We start from the raw sequence: 19,339 nt of genomic DNA on the forward strand, positions 1-19,339 counted from the left end.
CAGCGACCGTTTTATAAAAATAACTTTTTTAAATCATATTTGCTCCAATCTCGCCTACTTCAGCTTTAACTGTAGAGTTTTCAATCCTAACTTTGGCGTACATTACATACTATTTGTATAATAATATAATACAAATAAACAGTAACTTGTGTCTTCAATTATATGTGTCTAATTGCATTTGATGGTTAGGTTTGTATTCCCCCTTCCTTTCAGATTGGATTTCCTCAACATCACAAAATTGTTATTTTGTCATCTCACCATAATAAGTTTTGTTTCTTCATAATGATAAGGTTTGACCCACAGGTATACAGTATCTCACAAGCCATATAAGCCTCACAAACTTTCATATGTTCTAATGTATTTACCTTTTTCAAAGTAAAAAACAAAACAAAAATAGTAGAATGAGTAGTTTAATACTATTTCAATTCTGTACATTTACTGTTGCTTTGCATATAATGATTTGGTGCTTTACCAAAGGGCTAGTCAATAAAAATTAATGGAAAACAGTGTCATATCAAAGTTGATACTTTTGTAATGCATAACTATACATTGTCAGGTCTCTACAGCACAGATTATATACACAATAGATAACACTGAATCAAAAAAAAGCTTCCGTGAATATTCTGCTTATTACAGTATTTAAACTACAGCATATACGATACAAGCATCAGCATCTATTTCTTCTCAATGGCAACAAGGAATACATTGTGACAAGTGTCTTTTAGGAAAGGAGAATGTACTGTACAGAACAAAAGGAAATAGAAGCCCTATCTTTTTACAATTTGGTAATAAACCACCGGTCCTATATTGTCATAATTTTATTTTAAACCAGTTCTAACTGGCAGCCATGTCTTTTTATTGTAACTTTGATCAACAAAGAGTTTCAAGTATATGGCAGCTTTGGATTCACTACAATAAATGGCATCCAGATTTATTTTAGTGTATTTTTAGACTGATTATTTTATGCACTATAGTAGATCATACAGCTGCTATGACAATATGTAACCTTTTTTTGAATGAGCTTTAAGAGAAAACTACTGTACTTGCAGTAGTTGTTGTCAGTGTTACTGAGCACTGCTGAGGTTTCACAGAAAAAAATAGTGTATTAAGGTTTTGCTCATGAGAAAAGGACAATACAGACAGATAAAGTGGATGCCACCAAAACAACAGCAGACAGCAATAAGAGCACAAAGATTTGACTGCGCTGGCATAGAGGCTGTTGTCCAGGCTGCTCCTCATCCACTGAGTGCATAGCCAGGGAGGCGCTGTCGGTGCTGCTGAATGGCTCTGCATACTGTGGCCCGTGGGGCTCCACCATCCAGCGCATCACGTTGACTTTCATCTCCATGTCGTCGATCATGTGGTCGATTTGGCTGATCTCCTGCTCCATGATGCAGCGCTCCTGGCTTTCTAGCCCTTCAGGGAGGGTCTGGCTCTGGGCTTGGTTCAGTTCTGGCACACTGAGCGCCCGGGCTGCTACCTCACTGCCTCCTCCTGCAATACCAAAAAGAAAATTGGTCAAATATTTTCACTTTTCATCCAGTCAAACATGATTTAAAGGTCCAGTGTGTAACATTTGGAGGGATCTATTAGCAGAAATTTAATATAATACTCATAACTATGTTTTCATTAGTATATAATCACCTGAAACTAAGAATAGTTGTGCTTTCTTTAGCTTAGAATGAACCCTTCATATCTACATAGGGCGCGGGTCCTCTTCCCAGAGTCCACCATGTTGCGCCGCCATGTTTCTACTGTAGCCCAGAACGGACAAACACTGGCTCTAGAGAGAGCCTTTCACGTTTTTACATGGCCTGAAGGCCACTGTAGTTCTCCAACACGCTTGGAAAGGGCGTGAACGGAGGGGTATTAAAGTGGTTGCAATCTGCAACCTCACCACTAGATGCCACTAAATCCTACACACTGGTCCTTTAACTATAACAGTCCTGCAATAAATCATATCATCATGGTTTATAAGTGTTTCTTTTATTTGCTATCGGTCATATCAATGAGGGTATGCTAAATAACAGAGACATGTCTCTGTATAAAGAAATGCAGTTCAAAAACACCACAAAGTACATCCTCCAAAAATGGAGTTGAATCAACACTTCTCTAAAACAGTTTCAACCAAAGCTGATTATAGGATTTATTGCATGACTGTTGCATTAGACCGCATCTGTTTTAGCTACAGTAGGTGTACCTAACGAAGAGTGTATATGTCACCATATTTTTGACAAAAATAAAAAATAAATCTGATCTAATGTCACCAGCTGTTACGGTTTATCATTTCAGTGAATAAAGAAAAGAGATCACAGTCTTATTCAAACCCAAATCATCTCTGAAGAGACTATGGAGCAGTGGAATTATTTTGTAGATTACAATAATATTTGTTGCATTGTCCAATTTTCAAATTGGACACCCAGTTTAAATCTTGTTTTTACATTATTTGCCTGATGTGCTTCCCTATACTAATCCACCCCCTGAAATACTATTTGCATATACAATAAGAGGTGCATGGCTATAGCCTAATTTACCTTGTAGGCCTGTTTGCACCAGGGAATCAGTGTTGGCCAGAGAGAAGATGTCACCCACATGGAAAACTTTGCACATGTCAATATGGAAGAGCTCTAGGCTGGAGGAGAAGGCCACCCAGAGGAGCTCCATCTCCTTGCGCTGCCCCTCAGGCAGGCTCTTGTTTCGGAGATGTGTGGTCAGATGACTGCAGATGGCCACGGCCAACGTTTGGGCCTTTTCTCGCGTTTGTCGTAACTCATCCCGCAGCTGCAAGCTGTCTGTGCAACCGCCGACACACGAGGCCAAGTGCCGGTAACATGCTACAACCTGTATGGAGATAAATCAATAACTTTGTGTTAATTGATATGCAAGCCTTGGGGGGAAGTATAGGGAACACACAACACGCATCTGTAGTTGCTTGGAGTGAATATGTGTTTCAGTGGATATCTCAGAGAAGTGGTTACTTCCTGGTAGCTTGGGGTTGCTATACTTCAACAAGTCAGACCTGAATACTGTCTGATCCACAGGCTTTGAGACAAGAATCTGTACCTTTCTCCTGTAACTCAAAGGTTGTAACAGCAATGTCCAGTATGCTTGGTATTCTGCGCACACCACCTGATCGAGCCTACAGTGACACTAATCACTCGTTATAAGTAGATATCAAGCGCCTGTCAGCCCTCTGAAGTCCTCTAGTTAACACATTAATGTTTTTAAAGTTTGAAATATGTCCTTAAGCCAATGTTAACGAGACAAATCAGACAAAATCAGTGCTTCATGAAAGGAAGAAATAATGGTTTTAGGATTGGTAAGAAACATTTCTGATAAATATCAATTTATCATCTAAAGCTGCTTGTCAATAACTGGGAAATGTGTAAAATGGGAACGCTTTTATGATCTAAATCATATGGTAACATGTTTTATTAATATGCATTAGCTTAGCTCTGGAGGATTAGCAGGAGTGGTTTCAATGAAAAATATTACAATTAATCTCATTATCATTGATCTATTTCTAGATAAGCCAAAACAACCTTGCGCACTCAGAGCATGGATAGATGAGAGGAGGCAATACAACAATGATAACTAGCCTACGTATGCTATATTGTTTTAATATTTGAATACTTCTGTATGTATTCATTGGTGTTGTACTTTTCCATACATTATGTTTTTTTTACTATACCCCATATCTATACAGTTATTTTGCCCACTCAGAGCCGTGGTATATAACTTGCCAAATTATGCATAGTATGCTATAAGTGCAAGCTCTTAGTGCTAAGAAATATATCAACTGCATATCAAGCAAATATTCAGTATGGAGCAAAATTTAATTCTACCCAATATTTTTTTCTCATTGTGCAAAAAAAATATTTCCATCATATAACTCAACAGCAAAGATATTATAGTAAATTATAGTTAAAACAAATACTGTAAATGCAATTCAATAAGTGAGACAGAATGCCAGGCATGGCCTTGGCATTATCTAACACAGATACTAGAACAGTCACAAAAATGCAGTGGACCAAGAAATTGTATTCAGAGAGAGTGCTTTTTTAGCCACAGGGGGGAAGGAAAGATGCTTAGATGTCTTGTGTATGTTTAGTCTGTGAAATAGTAACACACAAGTGTTAAAGAAGATGCTAGTGAAGATGGAATAATTACTGATGCAAAACATAACTTTTTTTTTTAACTTTTCCAACATTAAACTGCCATTTTTTTTAAATAAATAAATTAAATAAAATAAAAATCACAAATATTTGCTTATAATTTTTAAATAAAATTCTGACATTAAATTCTCAGAAATGTAATAGATGGAACCCGCTCGTTCAATTGTAATATCAGCAACAAACTACTGTAATAAATGTAACAACATTCTCTATGTCCTAAACAGTAATAGCATAAATACAAAAAATTAAAAAAGTTAAAACTTGGACATCTTACCTTTATCAAAGAATCTACCAGAGCCTTCCCATCATCCAAATCCTTGTCTGTGCCAACTGTGCAATCATCGCCTACTTTGTTATTTACAAGTGGCATGAGGATGACTTGTCCAGAGTCTCAGACTCTGCCACAGCAGGCGAGATTTTGGCCCAGCTGCCCTTCACTTCTCTGGCTGCCCCAGCTCCTCTTCTTCCCCTCCTGGAAGATGCTTCATTCAATGGCTGAGGGTTGAGACGGACTCAGTCCCAAAGCCGCATGATGCACGGCAATACTCCACTCCAATACTCCACTCCAATGACTAAATTGCAGCAACGGGTGCTGAACATGCTTTGGTGGCTGAAAAAAAAATGTCCCACAAAACAGCCAGAAGAGGGGAAGTCAAAGTAATGAAGAAAAAAGTGTAATAAATTGATGCAACTCTTAAGCAAGGTGCTAATCCTGTGATTGACCCCTTTGCACTGACGCAGGCCAAGACAAACAGCTAATCTCATTAACTATCACTGAGACCAGAGAGATAGAAGAGAAGCTGGCTGCCTCTACCACATTGGTCCTTTCACTAACTGAGAGGAGGAGGCTGCGCGCGGTTACCTCACACACACACACTGGATACACCTCAGTCACTCTACTGGAAAGGTCAATACATAGCTATGAGGGGCCGTACAAGACGTAATTCATTCTTGCACTCACACATTCTCCTTTTACATACATATATTTTCACTCGCACAAGAATATATGTATGTGTGAGAAGAATATAAGTATGTGGGAGAAGAATATATGTATGTGAAAGGAGAATGTGTGTGTGTGTGCCAGAATGAATTATGTCTTGTACGGCCCCTCATACATAACACTTATTTTATTAGCATAGTGGAAATATTAGTCATGTTTCTTACATGTCATTGGTTAAACATGTAGGGAGTGTAAAGATAGACCAACAGGCAAATTAAATAGTGATGCACTTAAGGAATTGAACATTGTACATGGTTTCTTTGTCCTACCAGTGTCTTTAGTGGTTTACTTCCCCTCAGGCTCTAGCTAATGGATGGCCCTCTTTTGACCAGATTGATAGAAGGTTGTGTGTTCAAAGCATGAATTCCCTTGCGTGACATCTCAATAGGAGAGTGCATGTATAATGGGTTCCTATGTGAAAAAAGCACAAGAAATGTATGCTTGTGGCCATGAAATGACATACCAATGGTGCTTGGAATTTAAGGCATCCAAAATGAAGAATTGATATTGTCAAGATAAATGACTTCATGCCTAGAAGTTTGAGCAATTTAATTTTATTAAAAACACAAAAAAAACATAAAAATGTCATAAGAATCCTGAATAAAATAAATAGTCACACTTTCCTTTCCAGGTACCTTAAAACTGTCCATGTTAAGTTTAAAAAAAACAAAAGGAACCTCTCCTTTTTAGTGCTGTGGAGTCTTAACTGTTCTCCTGAGCAATCGGCCAGTTGATGTCTTCCGTGGAGAAGTCACCGCCTCCCTGATGTTGGCAAACAGGCGCTTGGTTTTGTTCTGCACAGGGGACTTCTGGGAGAGCTTGGCAACTTCTGCCTTTAGTGAGGCGATCTCCTGGTCCTTTTCAACGTTCTGCCGTAGGAGGTCTTCCATTGATTTTGTCTTGAAAGGAAAAAAACAACAACATTCAAACCACATACAGCATTTCCATCCTGTTCCTGGATTGAGTCAAATAGCATAAAAGGCATTGTAAGTATGATTTGCACTACATTGTATCATCTCACCTGATCATCAGCCTTCCTCTGTAAAACCTCCAGTTCCGCCGATTTCTCCAGGAAGCCATCTCTGACCTTCAGAAGGGTTTCACTGAGCTCCTTCAGCCTTTTCTCTAGTGACAAAATCAACTGAACCAAACATTAAATGTAAAACTGAGCAAGCTATCGCACAACCAGACCAACGGCATTACAAACTTTCTCATTTTACAGCTAAACCGTGCACTACAAGGCAAGGCAAGGCAAGGCAAGGCAGCTTTATTTGTATAGCACATTTCAACAAGATGATTATGAAAACATCTGAGGCGAGAAATATGCATTAACGTAACATAATATTGATTCATATTTGATCAGCACTGCCTAGTTTGACCGTTTGGTCGGAGTTCGCGAGTGATTGACAGCCAGCTCTAATAGACAGCAGCTGGACAGCAGACCTCAGATCAGCTCTTACTGCTTGTTTTCCTCCGGTCTGTGAAATCTTGCCGATGCCGTTAGGAGCACCGGAGGACACAGAGGCACATGATTTTTTCCAGGTTACCCGTTTCATGTTCTACTGTCACGATGGAGCGACCGTTTTATAAAAAAAACTTTTTAAAATAACTTCTTAAAAATTTGCTTTAATCTCGCCTACTTCAGCTTTAATTGAGAATTTAAAGTGTGTCCTTGTTACCTGTTGTTTATCCTCACACATCTTCTCTATGGCACATTTTTCTTTGTAGAGCCGTTTGTATCGATCATCCGCTGTGAGAAGAAAATGAGCCAAGTGACGTTTAATACCCTTACAACAAAAGTTGTTAGGAACCTGCTTTGGGGAGCTCAATATAATAAAATGGACAGGAGAACATACAACACAGCACACCAATAGAAAAAGAAAACACACTAAATAAAAACAAATAAGGAAATAAGAAAAACATCTTAAAGTGTCAGGAAATATATTTTCTTTTGAACCACACTGATTTAAAATAAAGTTGTCTATATTCATCCCAGAGGGCATTTCCTGAAAGAAGAAGGTGCTGAGCTAGAGGATGTGTATGAAAAGGCCGTATGCCAACCTGCACTTGCTGCTTCGGTTGCTTTAGATGGTAGAGTCTGGAAGGACTGGTCCACTGTTGGAACTGCACACACTGCTGCTCTGATACTGGACGTTAAGCTCTCCAACTCTGATACTTTACATTTCAGGGCCTACACAGTCAGTGAGACACAAATGTGAGGTTTTTAAAGACAAACCCAAAATCTGACTGCTTAGTTTGGTGGCATAACATGGGACAATACCAGATTACTATAAAGCCAATTTGACTATTAACAATTCAACAACTAAACTTAAAAACTTTTCAGACCTGTTAACAATTAACATACCTCCACTTTCTCCTGTTCAGCAATGAACTCGTCAAGAGGAACGTAGTCATCTTCCAGATTGTTCATGGCACTCTGGTAGGCATGCTCTTTGATAGCGTCCTTGTACATCTCAAAGGTGTTCTCCAGCTTTTCTTGGTAGCTCTCCTTCTGCTCTTCTATCTGTCGACTAAACATTCACAGCACACCTTAGTTTGGTTTCATTTGGACTTTATCAAAGCGTTTATTTAGGGAGGTTGATGCTGACCCCTGGCCTTGGCTGCATATATGAGGGGGTCATGCATTTAGCACCAATATGCTGAACAAATTGAAATCACAAAAATGAAAGCCGTAGCCTTCTCTTGCAAATGAAGAATAACCTACATGCGAAGTTCTTCGCTCTCCATGAGCTGTTGTAACATGGCGTCTCCCATTTCCTTCCGAATCTCCATTTCCTGAACCAGGTTTCTTCTTCGCTCAGCCAGGAGTTTTGTGCGCAGGCTCTCAATCATATTTACAAGCTCCTAGGAGAGAGAAAGAAAAACATTTACTCGAGATAACTTTGATCTGCACTGTTATCTTATAAGTATATATATAGTAAAAGTTAAATATTCCCAAACTGCCGTATTTGACAACTCCAAGTAAATGTTCTGGAGTCTGTGGCAATGATAGCAGCTCTGTGAGGCTGAACATGTTCACAATGACAATATAAAAAATTATATTTAGGAGGTCCTTTTACGTTCACCATGTTGGCTCGCTAATGTTTGCTAATTAGTACTAAAAACAAAGTAAAGCTGATGGGAATGTCTTTGCAGGTATTTGGTCATAAACCGAAATATTGGACAAATTTAAATGTTGGACCTGATGGAGCTAGATGAAAAGATGAGGGATCATTGAAGTTATTACAATACATCCTGACATGAACTCCGTAAGTGACATTTCACTCAAAACCGCAAGCGTCAAGCTCATGGTGGCGCAACAGGAAAGGTCAGGGAATCACCAAAGTCAGTAGGACTCATCCTCTGGGCACAATGAATGTCTACACAATTTCACAGCAATCGATCCAATAGTTAAGACGTTTCACTAAAGTTAAAAATGTGAACTTCATGGTGGCAATTGAGGAAAAGTCAGGGGATCACAGTCAGTAGGATTCATCCTCCGGGGAACGGTTGGGGTATGTCCTCCCAGGTAAAATATTCTGATACTACAAATACAATTGGAGAACGGTGCATCTATGAAACAATGTTTGAATGTGACATGGTGTAGTAGTTGTACATTCTGTGGCAGCAGAGACATGTCCGCCTCGTCTTCCTCACTGAGCAGCTCCTCCTCAGACAGGAAGCTCTCCAGGGCCTGGCTGTCAATCAGCCCATTCCTCCCCAGAGGCTTTCCATCACGGCCGACCAAACAAGGAGCCAGAGATCCCAGAGGCGTGTCTGGGATCACCTGCAGACAGCACGGGTAAAGATTAGTGGTGATGGAGATGCAGCTCATTGTAACGCTTCCTCTCGCACCATTGTGTGCTCAAGACGGACCTGTTTGGCAACGGCAGAGAATTTCATAACATGGAGAGTCTCGTCGTAGGTGGAAGCACACTGGTTGATGTTGACGATCATCGACGCTCTTCCTTTGCCGCAGAAAACAGCCTGGAAGAGCTTGGTGAGCTTACTTTCTCTGAAGGGAATGTAGCCGCTCTTCATTCTGCTCAACGACACAGAAGAAAAAGAGGACTTTTTAGCTAGGGTTATTGCTGCCTTGCTTCACTTGTCAAACAAATACTGGCAGCTGGTGACAAACAACTGTACCTGTCGGTCTGATTGTTGCGGAGAGCAGTGATGCACTTCCCCAGAATGAGCAGGGAGTTGTTTATGTTGCCCGCTTCCTTCAGCCTCTCCCCAAATGTCTTGGTTTTGTTGCATCTTTCTGAGCCAGCCAGGTCACACAGAGAAAACCTGAGAAACACACAAATCAATCAAGTCATTTTCTTTAGCTCATTTCATGGTGCTGAAGCTATCAGAGTGGTCATTCTGGCACATCAAGTACACGCAACTTGAAATTTGGTCCAATCACTCCTGAGCAGTCACATCTTGTGTTTATTCCCTCCTCTCTAGATGCATTTTAACTGTTTAAATGGTCTGCTTTCTATCCCTAAACGTAGCCGAACATGCACACAACAAATCTTACAGGATACACTGAATATTCCCGATGTCCCTGCCAGATACTCACTCTGAGATCCTTTCAACTGTTTCACCATTGATCTTCAGTAACTTCATGGTAAATATGCTGTGGCTGTAAGGAAAGCTGGTTTGAGATTTGAAAAACAGAAAAATGACACCACACAAGTAAAGATGTGATGAAATGAAACGTTTGCCTTCTGCTGGACGACTGGTTCATCTTTGTGGCTGCAGCGCTTCTGTTTTTGTTTCCAAACTGTAGCACTTTGGAGGCTTCGCCCAGCGTCTGGATGTTAATCCACCGGAGTTCTGAAATCATTTAAAACACATTGTTCTTAAGCCTTAAGCAACAAGGTACGGTGCTGGCATATTTCTACACCTGATAAAGTCCGCTCACACCTTTAACATAAGCATTTCCAGCACCGTCGTCACACACTCGAAGAGCAGCGCGTTTCTTGGACTTGGAGCACAGGGAAACTTGAAGCAGATCGTACACTAACTCATTGTAGATTTCAAAGAAAGCCACCCATAAGGCAAACTGGCTGCTGCCTGTTTCCGTTGGGTTGCTTGCCGACACTAAAAGGAGAATATAAAGAGGCCGACAAAGGCCAAAGAGTGAAACAGAAACATCTGAGGAAGAATTAGTATCATATCTTTGTCATTCTTCTTGCCTGTGAGAGTTCACACTGGGACAACTTCAAGTTTACACTGTTATTAAAATGCAAGACAATATATGTTCAATGTGTAGAATGAGTGAGGGCTACCGGTTCGATCGTAGGACAAAGAGGAGGATGAGACACCGGTGGTAGAACAGGACTCTAAAACACCACTGGCTCTGTGAGGATCACACTCCTAGATAGGGGCAAGGAAACATGCATGTTATGGCATTACATGCAGAGAGTATATTCATTTTAAATTCTTAGCATTACATTTTTTGGCAAAGCCTGAAGAAACATGTCAAGTTGGATATAATGCTCTCACTTCTTTGACTGAAGCAAACATGGCAGCTTTAGCACTTCTCTCCTGCTTGACTTGGTCAGGATCCAGATATTGTGCGTCGTTCCTGAGGTAGGGTTTCAGGTCCATCCCCTCATACCGTTGGCCTCCGATGTAGTAAAAGGTGGCGTCCAGCACTCGAGGGAGTATTCCGGGCGCTTTTGGAGTTCCTGAAACATTTCACAACATGAGGAAACATCACAGGACATCTGGCAGTGACTAATGCTCATTCAAACGTTAATGCGTTTCCATCTATACCTTGGATTGTGTAGGTTTTCCCAGCATTGGTCACACCGTAGCTGAATATCAGTGCATTCTTCCCATCCAAGAAATCAGACATTTGGCTTTTGACACTGTCCTCGAATAGCTTCGACTGTGTCATCTCTGGTCCGAAAATCTAAAGGCCAACAGAAAGATGGTTATTGAGTATATGAGTGTGTGTGTGTGTGCGCCTGTCTAAAATGGGACAAAGCTCATCCAGAATGTTTTAGGAATAATTGTGCACAAGGACCTATAGTCTAACATGTTCAGGCAGATAGGTATAAACAATACAGACCTGTGAGAAGGAGAATTTGTGGATTGACATGCCGATGCCCTTCTCACTGCTCTTCATGGTGGCTGAACCCTTTGGTGCATTCAGTGTCACCGTCTGGCTGTCTTCAATCACTATGCAATCCTGAGGAAAAAAATAAAAGCATCAAAAATCATGGCATTTGTGTGCGACCATGACTTATAAAATGCGTTTATGCAGAGGACTACAGTCCAGTCTCTGATGAAGTTCTATTTTCCTCATCAAAAATCAGATCATAGGACCAATATCAGTTTTCAGAAACACATGGATCTTTATAATTATTAGGGACTGAACATTATCGTCTCATTTGTCAACAGTCTACCACAGCTCTCACCTTCACTTTATTCTGCATCATAACAGAAAGCAGAAACGTAAAATGTGTCATATAAAGTCAGCCTATAATGTAATTTAAGTGCATTTAAATGAAGTCCGGGATACTTGGAGTACATTACATTCCGTACAGTCCTTTAACTCGGTGGATATCAGATACATAATATAAATAAACTGCAACACTTGCAGAAATAATAAAGTAAAACATTTCAACTTCATTACAGATAAAGATGTTCTGTAGCATTATGGACTGTTGAAAAACCACTGGTCACATTCATCGTCATGATTATTAGCTACTGTATTGAGCACTAGGTGGACTGGATGACATTAACTGTACCTGATCCTCCTTGTCGGCAAGTTCCTCTTTAGAGAAGGGCCTGACTCGGAGGTAAACTCTCATGGTCTGCTGCTCAGCACCACCTGGCAGCTCAGTCTACAAACAAAGAAGACAATCAGACTAGAAACTGAACCTCAGTGCAGATGAGTTTCAGAGTTTAATTCAGTCCATTTTGAAAAGTTACTGGCATAGCCAAGGAAGTCTGAACAGGCATCCTTGAGCAGAAAGATCATGATATAATGAATCTAGCTTGGTAGTATGATTGATGAAGACAAAAAGGAAAAAACATCACCTGCTGGGATGAAGTGCTGACAGGAGGAGTATTACAAGTCAAGTCCATATCAACAGGCTGCATATTGATGCTTTCTTCATTGGTTAAATCAACTGTTCTCATCTTGAGGCAAAGCAGCAGCTCCAACACGTCTAGTAATTCATGTACTAGTTTCACTATATGCACCAAACAGGTCTGCTGATGTTCTCCCACTGAGAACCGAGGGGGAGCTTGTAATCAGTTTTAATTGAAAGCAGGTGTGAAGTCAAGCAAATCACCAGGAACCAACCAGCTACGAGGACTCTACTCGAGCTTTACTGATCCAACAGTGATATATCATACTATTATCTCAGGATCAATCTTCAAATATGTCAAAGTTATAAGGGATGAAAGATGCTGGTGTATAAACCAAATACTTCTGATTTCTACAAAAAAAAAAAAGAAATGGAATTTTAAGTCAGTAGAGGCCTGAGTTTTAAATTAATACACAAATAACACAGGGATTTGTTTTCCATCAGTCACTTAATGCTTCATGTCTAGACTGTTGGTGACATGTTGTAAAGGGGGACCACAAAACCAGACTATGTAACACCTATAAGCAGAAATAACACATCCTTCCTCTGAAAGTTGAATTCATAGGCAATAAAACACACCCTTGTTTAATAGGCCTTTTTCATGGATGACATTTTGACGTGTCACAGGAAGAGCACAGGTGTAAATAATGAAATTAATGATGGCTGAATGCCAATTAGCTGCTTTGATTTCAGGTCCCTGGTATTGTGGGTATTGTTCATGCTGGCTCACTAGAACAGTTAAATACAACAGAGCCATCGTTAGTGTGTTATTAGTAACACCCGTCTGCTGTATGAAAGGCCTACTCCATAAACTCTGATGTTTAGCTGCTACAGCCTCACTTAGTCTCATATATGACCAGTTTCTTATGGTGGCTAATTTGAGCAAATTTGAGCAAAGTATGGCTGTGTAACTGACATTACAGTCAGTTTATTGACTTTATCTACATGTGTTTCTGTTACATCATATTTTGCTATTTACTATGAGCCTGTAATGGTCACTTGTGGCCACAGTGGCTTCTAAAGTTATTCAATCTTGTGAAAAGGCTCATTGCATGGGGGGAATATGATCTCAAAAAGTCTCCTTCATAAATAATCCAAGGCACACTGTAGTTTGAATATTAAAATGCCTTTATTTTACATCAATAATTGTTTAAAATGACCAACGTGTTACGTGTTGGGGCGGCTGTGGCTCAGAGGGTAGAGCAGGTCGTCCACCAATCGGAAGGTCGGAGGTTAGATCCCTGGCTGCTCCGGGTCACATGTCGATGAGCCCTTGAGCAAGGCACTTAACCCATCAAGGCTGTGCCATCGGTGTGTGAATGAGTATTTAGATTAGATCATGATGGGCCAAGTTGGCACTTTGCATGGCATCTGCCATCAGTGTATGAATGTGTGTGTGAATGGGTGAATGCTGACATGTAGTGTAAAGCGCTTTGAGTGGTCGGACGACTAGAAAAGCGCAAGTCCATTTATCGACATAGGTCTTCATCAGGGTCATTTTCAGCATGCTGACAACTCTGTGCCTTGGATTATGTTTAAGGGAGAATTGCATTTTGTACTTTTTTGAGATCATATTCCACCCATGCGTGTTCAGCATGCGTTCCAAAGTTAGTTTCTTTAAGTTCATTCAGTTGTTTTTGACTAAGAGTGAAAAAAAAGTATACAAAATTAGATGTGTCCTTTCTTCTTGGACTAAAGTTAAGTTTGCAAGGGAGAATGTGTTTAGTCAATAAGTTTTTAGCAGAGATAAAAGGGGTTTGAAAAAGCTTCAAAATAGTTTTGAGTGTCTGCTGCATGTGGTTCCTGTACCACTATTCCTGCCACTTTCTTATGTCCATCCACATTTTAATGATTTATTGTAGAACTTGCAAAAAATAAAATAAAAAAACATAACAGATGTAACAAAGCTAACAAGATCTCATTTAGTCTGTACATGCCCACAGTCCTGAGAAGCAGTCTAATCAGCCATATTAACTGAATTCACCTGTGTGTGTGTGCGCCGAGAGGCTCTCAACATTTCTCTAATAGATATTATGGTTTTCGCCATTACTGTCAATGTGGACAGGCTGCAAATGAGAAATCCATTTTTTTCACTATTAAAGAGACAAACATTAAGTGTGTACAATTGTCAGTCATCCGCACACATACCACCAACTGTGTTGTGATCATTTCCATGGCCAGGGTACATTTTCAAATCCTGGTGAATTGAACTGCCCCAGTTAACATCATTTAATTTTGAGCAGTGATTGTTGTTTCCTCAGTGCTCCAGTTATCACCATAACGAATGAAGTTTCATCAGTTACTTCATGAGAATCACATTGAAGTACATCTGCTGTAAAAGAAATGCCATGTTCCCTCTGCTCCATACAGGTCCAATGTATTGTTTAATTGTGAAGTTCACTTGTTCATAGTAAATTTCTAGTCCCCTGTCCTACACACTGCCCTTTAAGGTCACTTCAGCTTTATACACTGTAAAAATTTTATATGCTTCAGAAATTAAGAGCCCAGCCAATAACATCCGTTTCCTTATTCATTTCTTTATTGAATCATCATTTACGCATCGGCGATGGTAACTTCAACCTCTACACCCGGTTCGATGCTGATGGAGGTGATCTGCTTGACGATTTCAGATGGGCTGTGCAGATCAATTAGGCGCTTGTGGATCCTCATCTGGAAGCGATCCCAGGTTTTGGATCCCTCACCACAGGGAGTCTTTCTGGTGGTGATGCGCAGAGTCTGGACAGGGCAGAAAAATATGATTTTAGATTAAATAAAAATAATCTAGAATACCACATCTAAATTCATGCTGTTTCTGAGTAGTATAGAAGCATATGGTCACATTACATTTCCAGTATACTATTCGCTCAATCTTCCATTAATTTCTATTGAAGCCTTAATGGAAAAACTCAAGGGTGATTCACTGATCTGTTGGTTCTAGCAGATTCAACTTTGACAGGCCAATAGCAAATAGAAGCGCTGCGATACAAATGTAGAAATGAATGTTTCTTCACCAATATTAGTATATTATCACACAAAGACTGCAAACATTTTACAAATAATATTTATAATAATGTCATCAGAAAATGTGACAGGCAGTGAAGTGTGTGGATGCTTTTCCTTAACTACATCTTTTGCATCCAGCACCTTCTTGATTTGTGGTATACTAGCATAGAGACACACCAATATATTGTACAACAGCACATCCATGTCTTATATGAATGCAGTAAAAAGAACATGTTTGTGTAGCCCGTGTACTTCAGTACCTTGGTTGGCATGCGGACGGGTCCCTTCACCTTCAGGTTCTTCTCCTTAGCCCCACGGATCAAGTCTGCGCAGACTGAGGATTATAAAAAGACATAACTTTAAAAACACAAGCAAGCAGCAATCACTTCATGGTACTTTAAAAGGCATGGCTCAGAATAGCGTATATCCAGTCTTCACGTTTTATCAGATGGAATTTTATCCTCATAGCTCACGTCTATGTTCCATTCTCAACATGAACAATTTTGTGTTTAGTTACCTTTCTCCAGAGATTTGACATTGCGGCTGGTGAGGGTGATGCGGATGCGGTGGATGGCGACCTCAGTCTCAACTGGTGCCTTGCCAGTGTCCTTGAAAGCCTGCATGTGTGGAAACAAGAGTTAATAAAACAATGAACCCAACATTGATATATTCACACAACTTTAGGTAACATGGACTGCAGCGCAAGGACTGATATACTGATGGGCCAGGCAGAGTTAATAGCTTGAGTACTTTCTCCTATATTGCACAGTAATAGCACTGTCTTGGCTTTCATCACCTGCATCAGTGTTTTACCATTACAAGAAAACAGGTATAAAATATTAGTATATTCATTTTGTTTAATTATGTCTTAATGTTCTTGAATGTTTATGTAAAGCACTTTGAATTGTCCGGTTGCTGATATGTGCTCTACAAGTAAAGCTGCCTTGCCTTCAAGAGATGTATAGCCCAAATGACTTTTGAAATTAATGGCAATTAATGTTGTAGTTTAAGATTTGTAAATTAAAATCAGGGTAGTAATTTAATTATTCCTTTCGCACTTCAAACACGCCGGCGATTTACGTGGAGCACCTGAACGCAGCACAGCTAACCAACACGTGGAGCTCCTAATGTACAATTTAACTGGGATTCACCAGAAATAAAAGGGCTTTAGTGTAGCTAGCGCTGTCTAGGTTGAACTATGCACATATTCGCACGTCAATTTCTCCACTTAACATGTCAAAGGGGCGATATAAACAAGGAAAAAGCCAGCTACCGTCGTCAGCTAGCTAATGTTTGACAACTGTCTATTGTCCGGTGCTAGCTTTAAAACTATAGGAAATTACGGTACTGTGTGAGCTGAACATGTAGAGCGTTTAATCTTCAAAGAAACAAACAAATGTATCGTTTAACTTCACGATACACAATCAAGAGCACGTATTCTTATGACACATTGTGGAGCATTTAATCTTCAATAATTCAGAAAGTGTATGCCTTTACCTTCAGCGAGACACTATAAATGAGGAAGACGCTTTAACTTCAAGCTAATGCTGCTGGTGCACTCAAACTGTGCAGAAATATAAAGCGTGTCTTCCAGATGAGGGAAATGTGATGTATACATGTACCAAAAGGATTGTAACTTTATCAATAAGCAGACTATTAACGAGTCCAGTTTGTGAATGGTTTGTGGCGGGACTTCTACTTCCAGCTACATTAGCTGTCGGAGCTAACGTTAGCCAGCAGACTCAGGAGAGATTTTAATGCTCAATTTAAAAGAAGAAACTAACAAATCCTACCAAATGAGGCTTGAATGAAAGAGTAAGGATTGTATTCAGACGGCACATACCATTTTGATTATTCCTGACCGACTTATTCGGAAGATATCAGACGAACAGCGGTGAGTCAGGAGGATCAGCAGCAGCGAGGTGAGCTCTGCAGGAGGAAAGAGAGAGAGGAGGCCTGCTGACTACTAATATACACTCATCATCCGGGTACCTCAGTTCTTCTTCTGCAGTGTTTTATAGACTAGTTCACAATCAACAGCGACATCTAGTGGCTCACTGCTCTGACTGCCACTGACTGCAGTACACGCTTAACTCCTCAGGACTGCCATACAACTAGTCCAGGGGTCAGCAACCTTTACTATCAAGAGCCATTTTAGGCAACAAAAAAAAAATGTGTCTGGTCTGCAAAACATTTAAGCATTTTGATGAAGGTAACACAGTTTATAGTCTAAGTATATAGTATATAAGTCTAATGCAGTGAGGGCCAATTGTAGTTCAAATGTACTATGGAGTATTAGGGTCACATTGAGGGAAAAAACATCTGAGATTTACAGAATAAAGTCATAATATTATGAGAAAAAAGTCGTAATGTTATGAGAATAAAATCGTAACTTTACGAGAAAAAAAGTCGTGATATTACGAGAATAAAGTCATAACCTTACGAGAATAATGTTGTAATATTAAGAGAATAAAGTCATAACTTTAGGAGAAAAAAAGTCGTAATATTACGAGAATAAAGTCATAACTTTACGAGAAAAAAGTTGTGATATTACGAGAATAAATTCATAATATTACGAGAAAGAAGTCGTAATATTACGAGAATAAAGTCATAACTTTACGAGAAAAAAGAAAATTACATGTAAAATTACTACTTTATAATATTGACTTTATTCTCATAATACAACGACTTTTTTCTCTTAAATTTATGACTTTATTCTCATAATATTACAACTTTTTTACTCATAAACTTTCGCTGTGCTTCTTCTGTATGTAAATGTTTTTAATGTTTTCTGCTGTTACTATGTATACTGCCATTTTGAAATAAAAAAAAAAGTGAGGTGAGATTGACTATGATTAAATATATTTAAAATATTAATAATAATATGAAAGTTATTACCTGTATTTCTGCTGGCCACTGAAGAAAGGGAAGTTGTAGTTTCTCACAGAGACCACTAATTCTCATGGTAACTGTCAGCTCCACCAGTGGGATGGCAGACCATAAAGGCTTTGGTAAAAAAAGGAAAGAAAAAAGACGCCCAATACCTTACTAAGACATCACACAAAAAAACGAAACAGATAAAATATATAGCTCTCTTTCGAATGATCTAAAAGATCACATTACATAGCATTTATGCAGAGATGTATTAAAATTAATCAAATGAGATGGTATAAAGGTTCATATCGTTTGATAATTGTATATATGACGAGCAGAAGTATAAGGATGATTATAAAATACCACATTTGACACATCACACTTTTAAGAAAAGTAATAATATTCAGCATTCATTTTGATGCCAATGAAGAATACAGAGATGTAGTTCTGACATGTGGCCACCAGCGGGCAGTGACGTGTTCCCTCAACACTAACAACTACCCGCTCCACCAGGGTGGTGTTAAGGTAGACGCAACAGCATACTGCTACATCCGGCAAAGATTTAAAAAATAAAACAAGTATATTAACATGAGTGCTAACATGACTACAATCAAAATTGATACACATATGAAAAGCAATAATAATCAGGATTCATATACCTATTATTGCCATTGAGTGTGGATTGTGTGTGAGGATTGTGACAACTTGAGTGCAGAGAACACTTCTGAATAGGCTATATCTAGCAACACAACCTTATCTTCAAGGCAGACATTTAAAACCATTCAAAAACTTCTGGTCAAAAATGTTTAATAATTGAACAATCATTGATTCTAATATTTTATCAATCTCATAAGCAAAGGTGAATAAAACATTCACAAAGATTGTATAAATGATATGGTTGTACATTATGAATTTCATATTTCTGACATAGAAACACATGAATAAAGCTTGTGGTTATATATTGCATTTTGAAATTACAAGATGTGTAATTTTCTAAAGTCTGAGTAATGTGGTAACACAAGAATGATATGAAAGTTAGTTTGAAGCGTATCATATCGCTTGGCATTTGTCACATTTGTCGCTTTTCAAAGGTACCGGGAAAATGTAAAAAGCAATGAGTAAGCGCTCCTCACTTATTCCATTGCATAAATATGTATGACATTTCCTGCTACAATGTAGCACATATAAAGATA

The 19,339-nt window shown here is 39.2% G+C and overlaps 3 protein-coding genes and 1 non-coding gene across 5 annotated transcripts; all 4 read right to left on the minus strand.

Moving 5' to 3' along the window:
- Positions 1–397: 397 nt before the first annotated feature.
- On the minus strand, positions 398–4,995 carry rgs9bp (regulator of G protein signaling 9 binding protein). Its single transcript, XM_074621723.1, has 3 exons — positions 4,450–4,995; positions 2,535–2,841; positions 398–1,494 (listed from the first exon to the last, which is right to left on the minus strand). The coding sequence occupies exons 1-3, from the start codon at positions 4,543–4,545 to the stop codon at positions 1,118–1,120; spliced, it is 780 nt and encodes a 259-aa protein (XP_074477824.1). The 5' UTR covers positions 4,546–4,995; the 3' UTR covers positions 398–1,117.
- Positions 4,996–5,709: 714 nt separating this feature from the next.
- LOC141759649 (kinesin-like protein KIF20A) lies at positions 5,710–12,428 on the minus strand. 2 transcript variants are annotated; one of them, XM_074621880.1, is made up of 18 exons: positions 12,217–12,428; positions 11,925–12,020; positions 11,243–11,362; positions 10,945–11,083; positions 10,672–10,856; positions 10,455–10,542; positions 10,090–10,266; positions 9,888–9,999; positions 9,743–9,805; positions 9,322–9,468; positions 9,052–9,217; positions 8,792–8,962; positions 7,901–8,040; positions 7,541–7,706; positions 7,237–7,366; positions 6,855–6,925; positions 6,197–6,316; positions 5,710–6,074 (listed from the first exon to the last, which is right to left on the minus strand). In XM_074621880.1, exons 1-18 carry the CDS (start codon positions 12,316–12,318, stop codon positions 5,862–5,864), a joined length of 2,406 nt encoding a protein of 801 aa, XP_074477981.1. In that variant the 5' UTR covers positions 12,319–12,428; the 3' UTR covers positions 5,710–5,861. The 2 variants fall into 2 exon arrangements, with proteins under 2 accessions (XP_074477981.1, XP_074477982.1); XM_074621881.1 differs by lacking the exon at positions 5,710–6,074 and having other exon boundaries at positions 6,197–6,300.
- Positions 12,429–14,786: 2,358 nt separating this feature from the next.
- Positions 14,787–17,255, minus strand: rps20 (ribosomal protein S20). The gene is made up of 4 exons (XM_074621882.1): positions 17,116–17,255; positions 15,790–15,889; positions 15,533–15,606; positions 14,787–15,005 (listed from the first exon to the last, which is right to left on the minus strand). The coding sequence occupies exons 1-4, from the start codon at positions 17,116–17,118 to the stop codon at positions 14,823–14,825; spliced, it is 360 nt and encodes a 119-aa protein (XP_074477983.1). The 5' UTR covers positions 17,119–17,255; the 3' UTR covers positions 14,787–14,822.
- Positions 15,677–15,744, minus strand: LOC141760119 (small nucleolar RNA U54). The gene has a single exon (XR_012592271.1). It is a non-coding gene; the product is annotated as a small nucleolar RNA U54 (small nucleolar RNA).
- Positions 17,256–19,339: the final 2,084 nt, after the last annotated feature.

Source organism: Sebastes fasciatus, chromosome 21, assembly GCF_043250625.1.
Source record: "Sebastes fasciatus isolate fSebFas1 chromosome 21, fSebFas1.pri, whole genome shotgun sequence".
Classification (NCBI taxonomy): Eukaryota; Metazoa; Chordata; class Actinopteri; order Perciformes; family Sebastidae; genus Sebastes; species Sebastes fasciatus.

Bases quoted from the DNA above. Each gene is read 5' to 3' on its own strand.
- rgs9bp (XM_074621723.1), bottom strand. From the start codon at position 4,545: ATGCCACTTGTAAATAACAAAGTAGGCGATGATTGCACAGTTGGCACA. The intron at 2,842-4,449 runs GTAAGATGTCCA...ATCTCCATACAG, and splicing joins TGGTAGATTCTTTGATAAAG to GTTGTAGCATGTTACCGGCA. The intron at 1,495-2,534 runs GTAAATTAGGCT...TTGGTATTGCAG, and splicing joins GGTGCAAACAGGCCTACAAG to GAGGAGGCAGTGAGGTAGCA.
- LOC141759649 (XM_074621880.1), bottom strand. From the start codon at position 12,318: ATGAGAACAGTTGATTTAACCAATGAAGAAAGCATCAATATGCAGCCT. The intron at 9,469-9,742 runs GTGAGTATCTGG...TGTGTTTCTCAG, and splicing joins ACAGTTGAAAGGATCTCAGA to GTTTTCTCTGTGTGACCTGG. The intron at 6,075-6,196 runs GTGAGATGATAC...TTTCCTTTCAAG, and splicing joins AGAGGAAGGCTGATGATCAG to ACAAAATCAATGGAAGACCT.
- rps20 (XM_074621882.1), bottom strand. The intron at 15,607-15,789 runs GTAACTAAACAC...TATAATCCTCAG, and splicing joins TGTCAAATCTCTGGAGAAAG to TCTGCGCAGACTTGATCCGT. The intron at 15,006-15,532 runs GTACTGAAGTAC...TGCCCTGTCCAG, and splicing joins CCGTCCGCATGCCAACCAAG to ACTCTGCGCATCACCACCAG.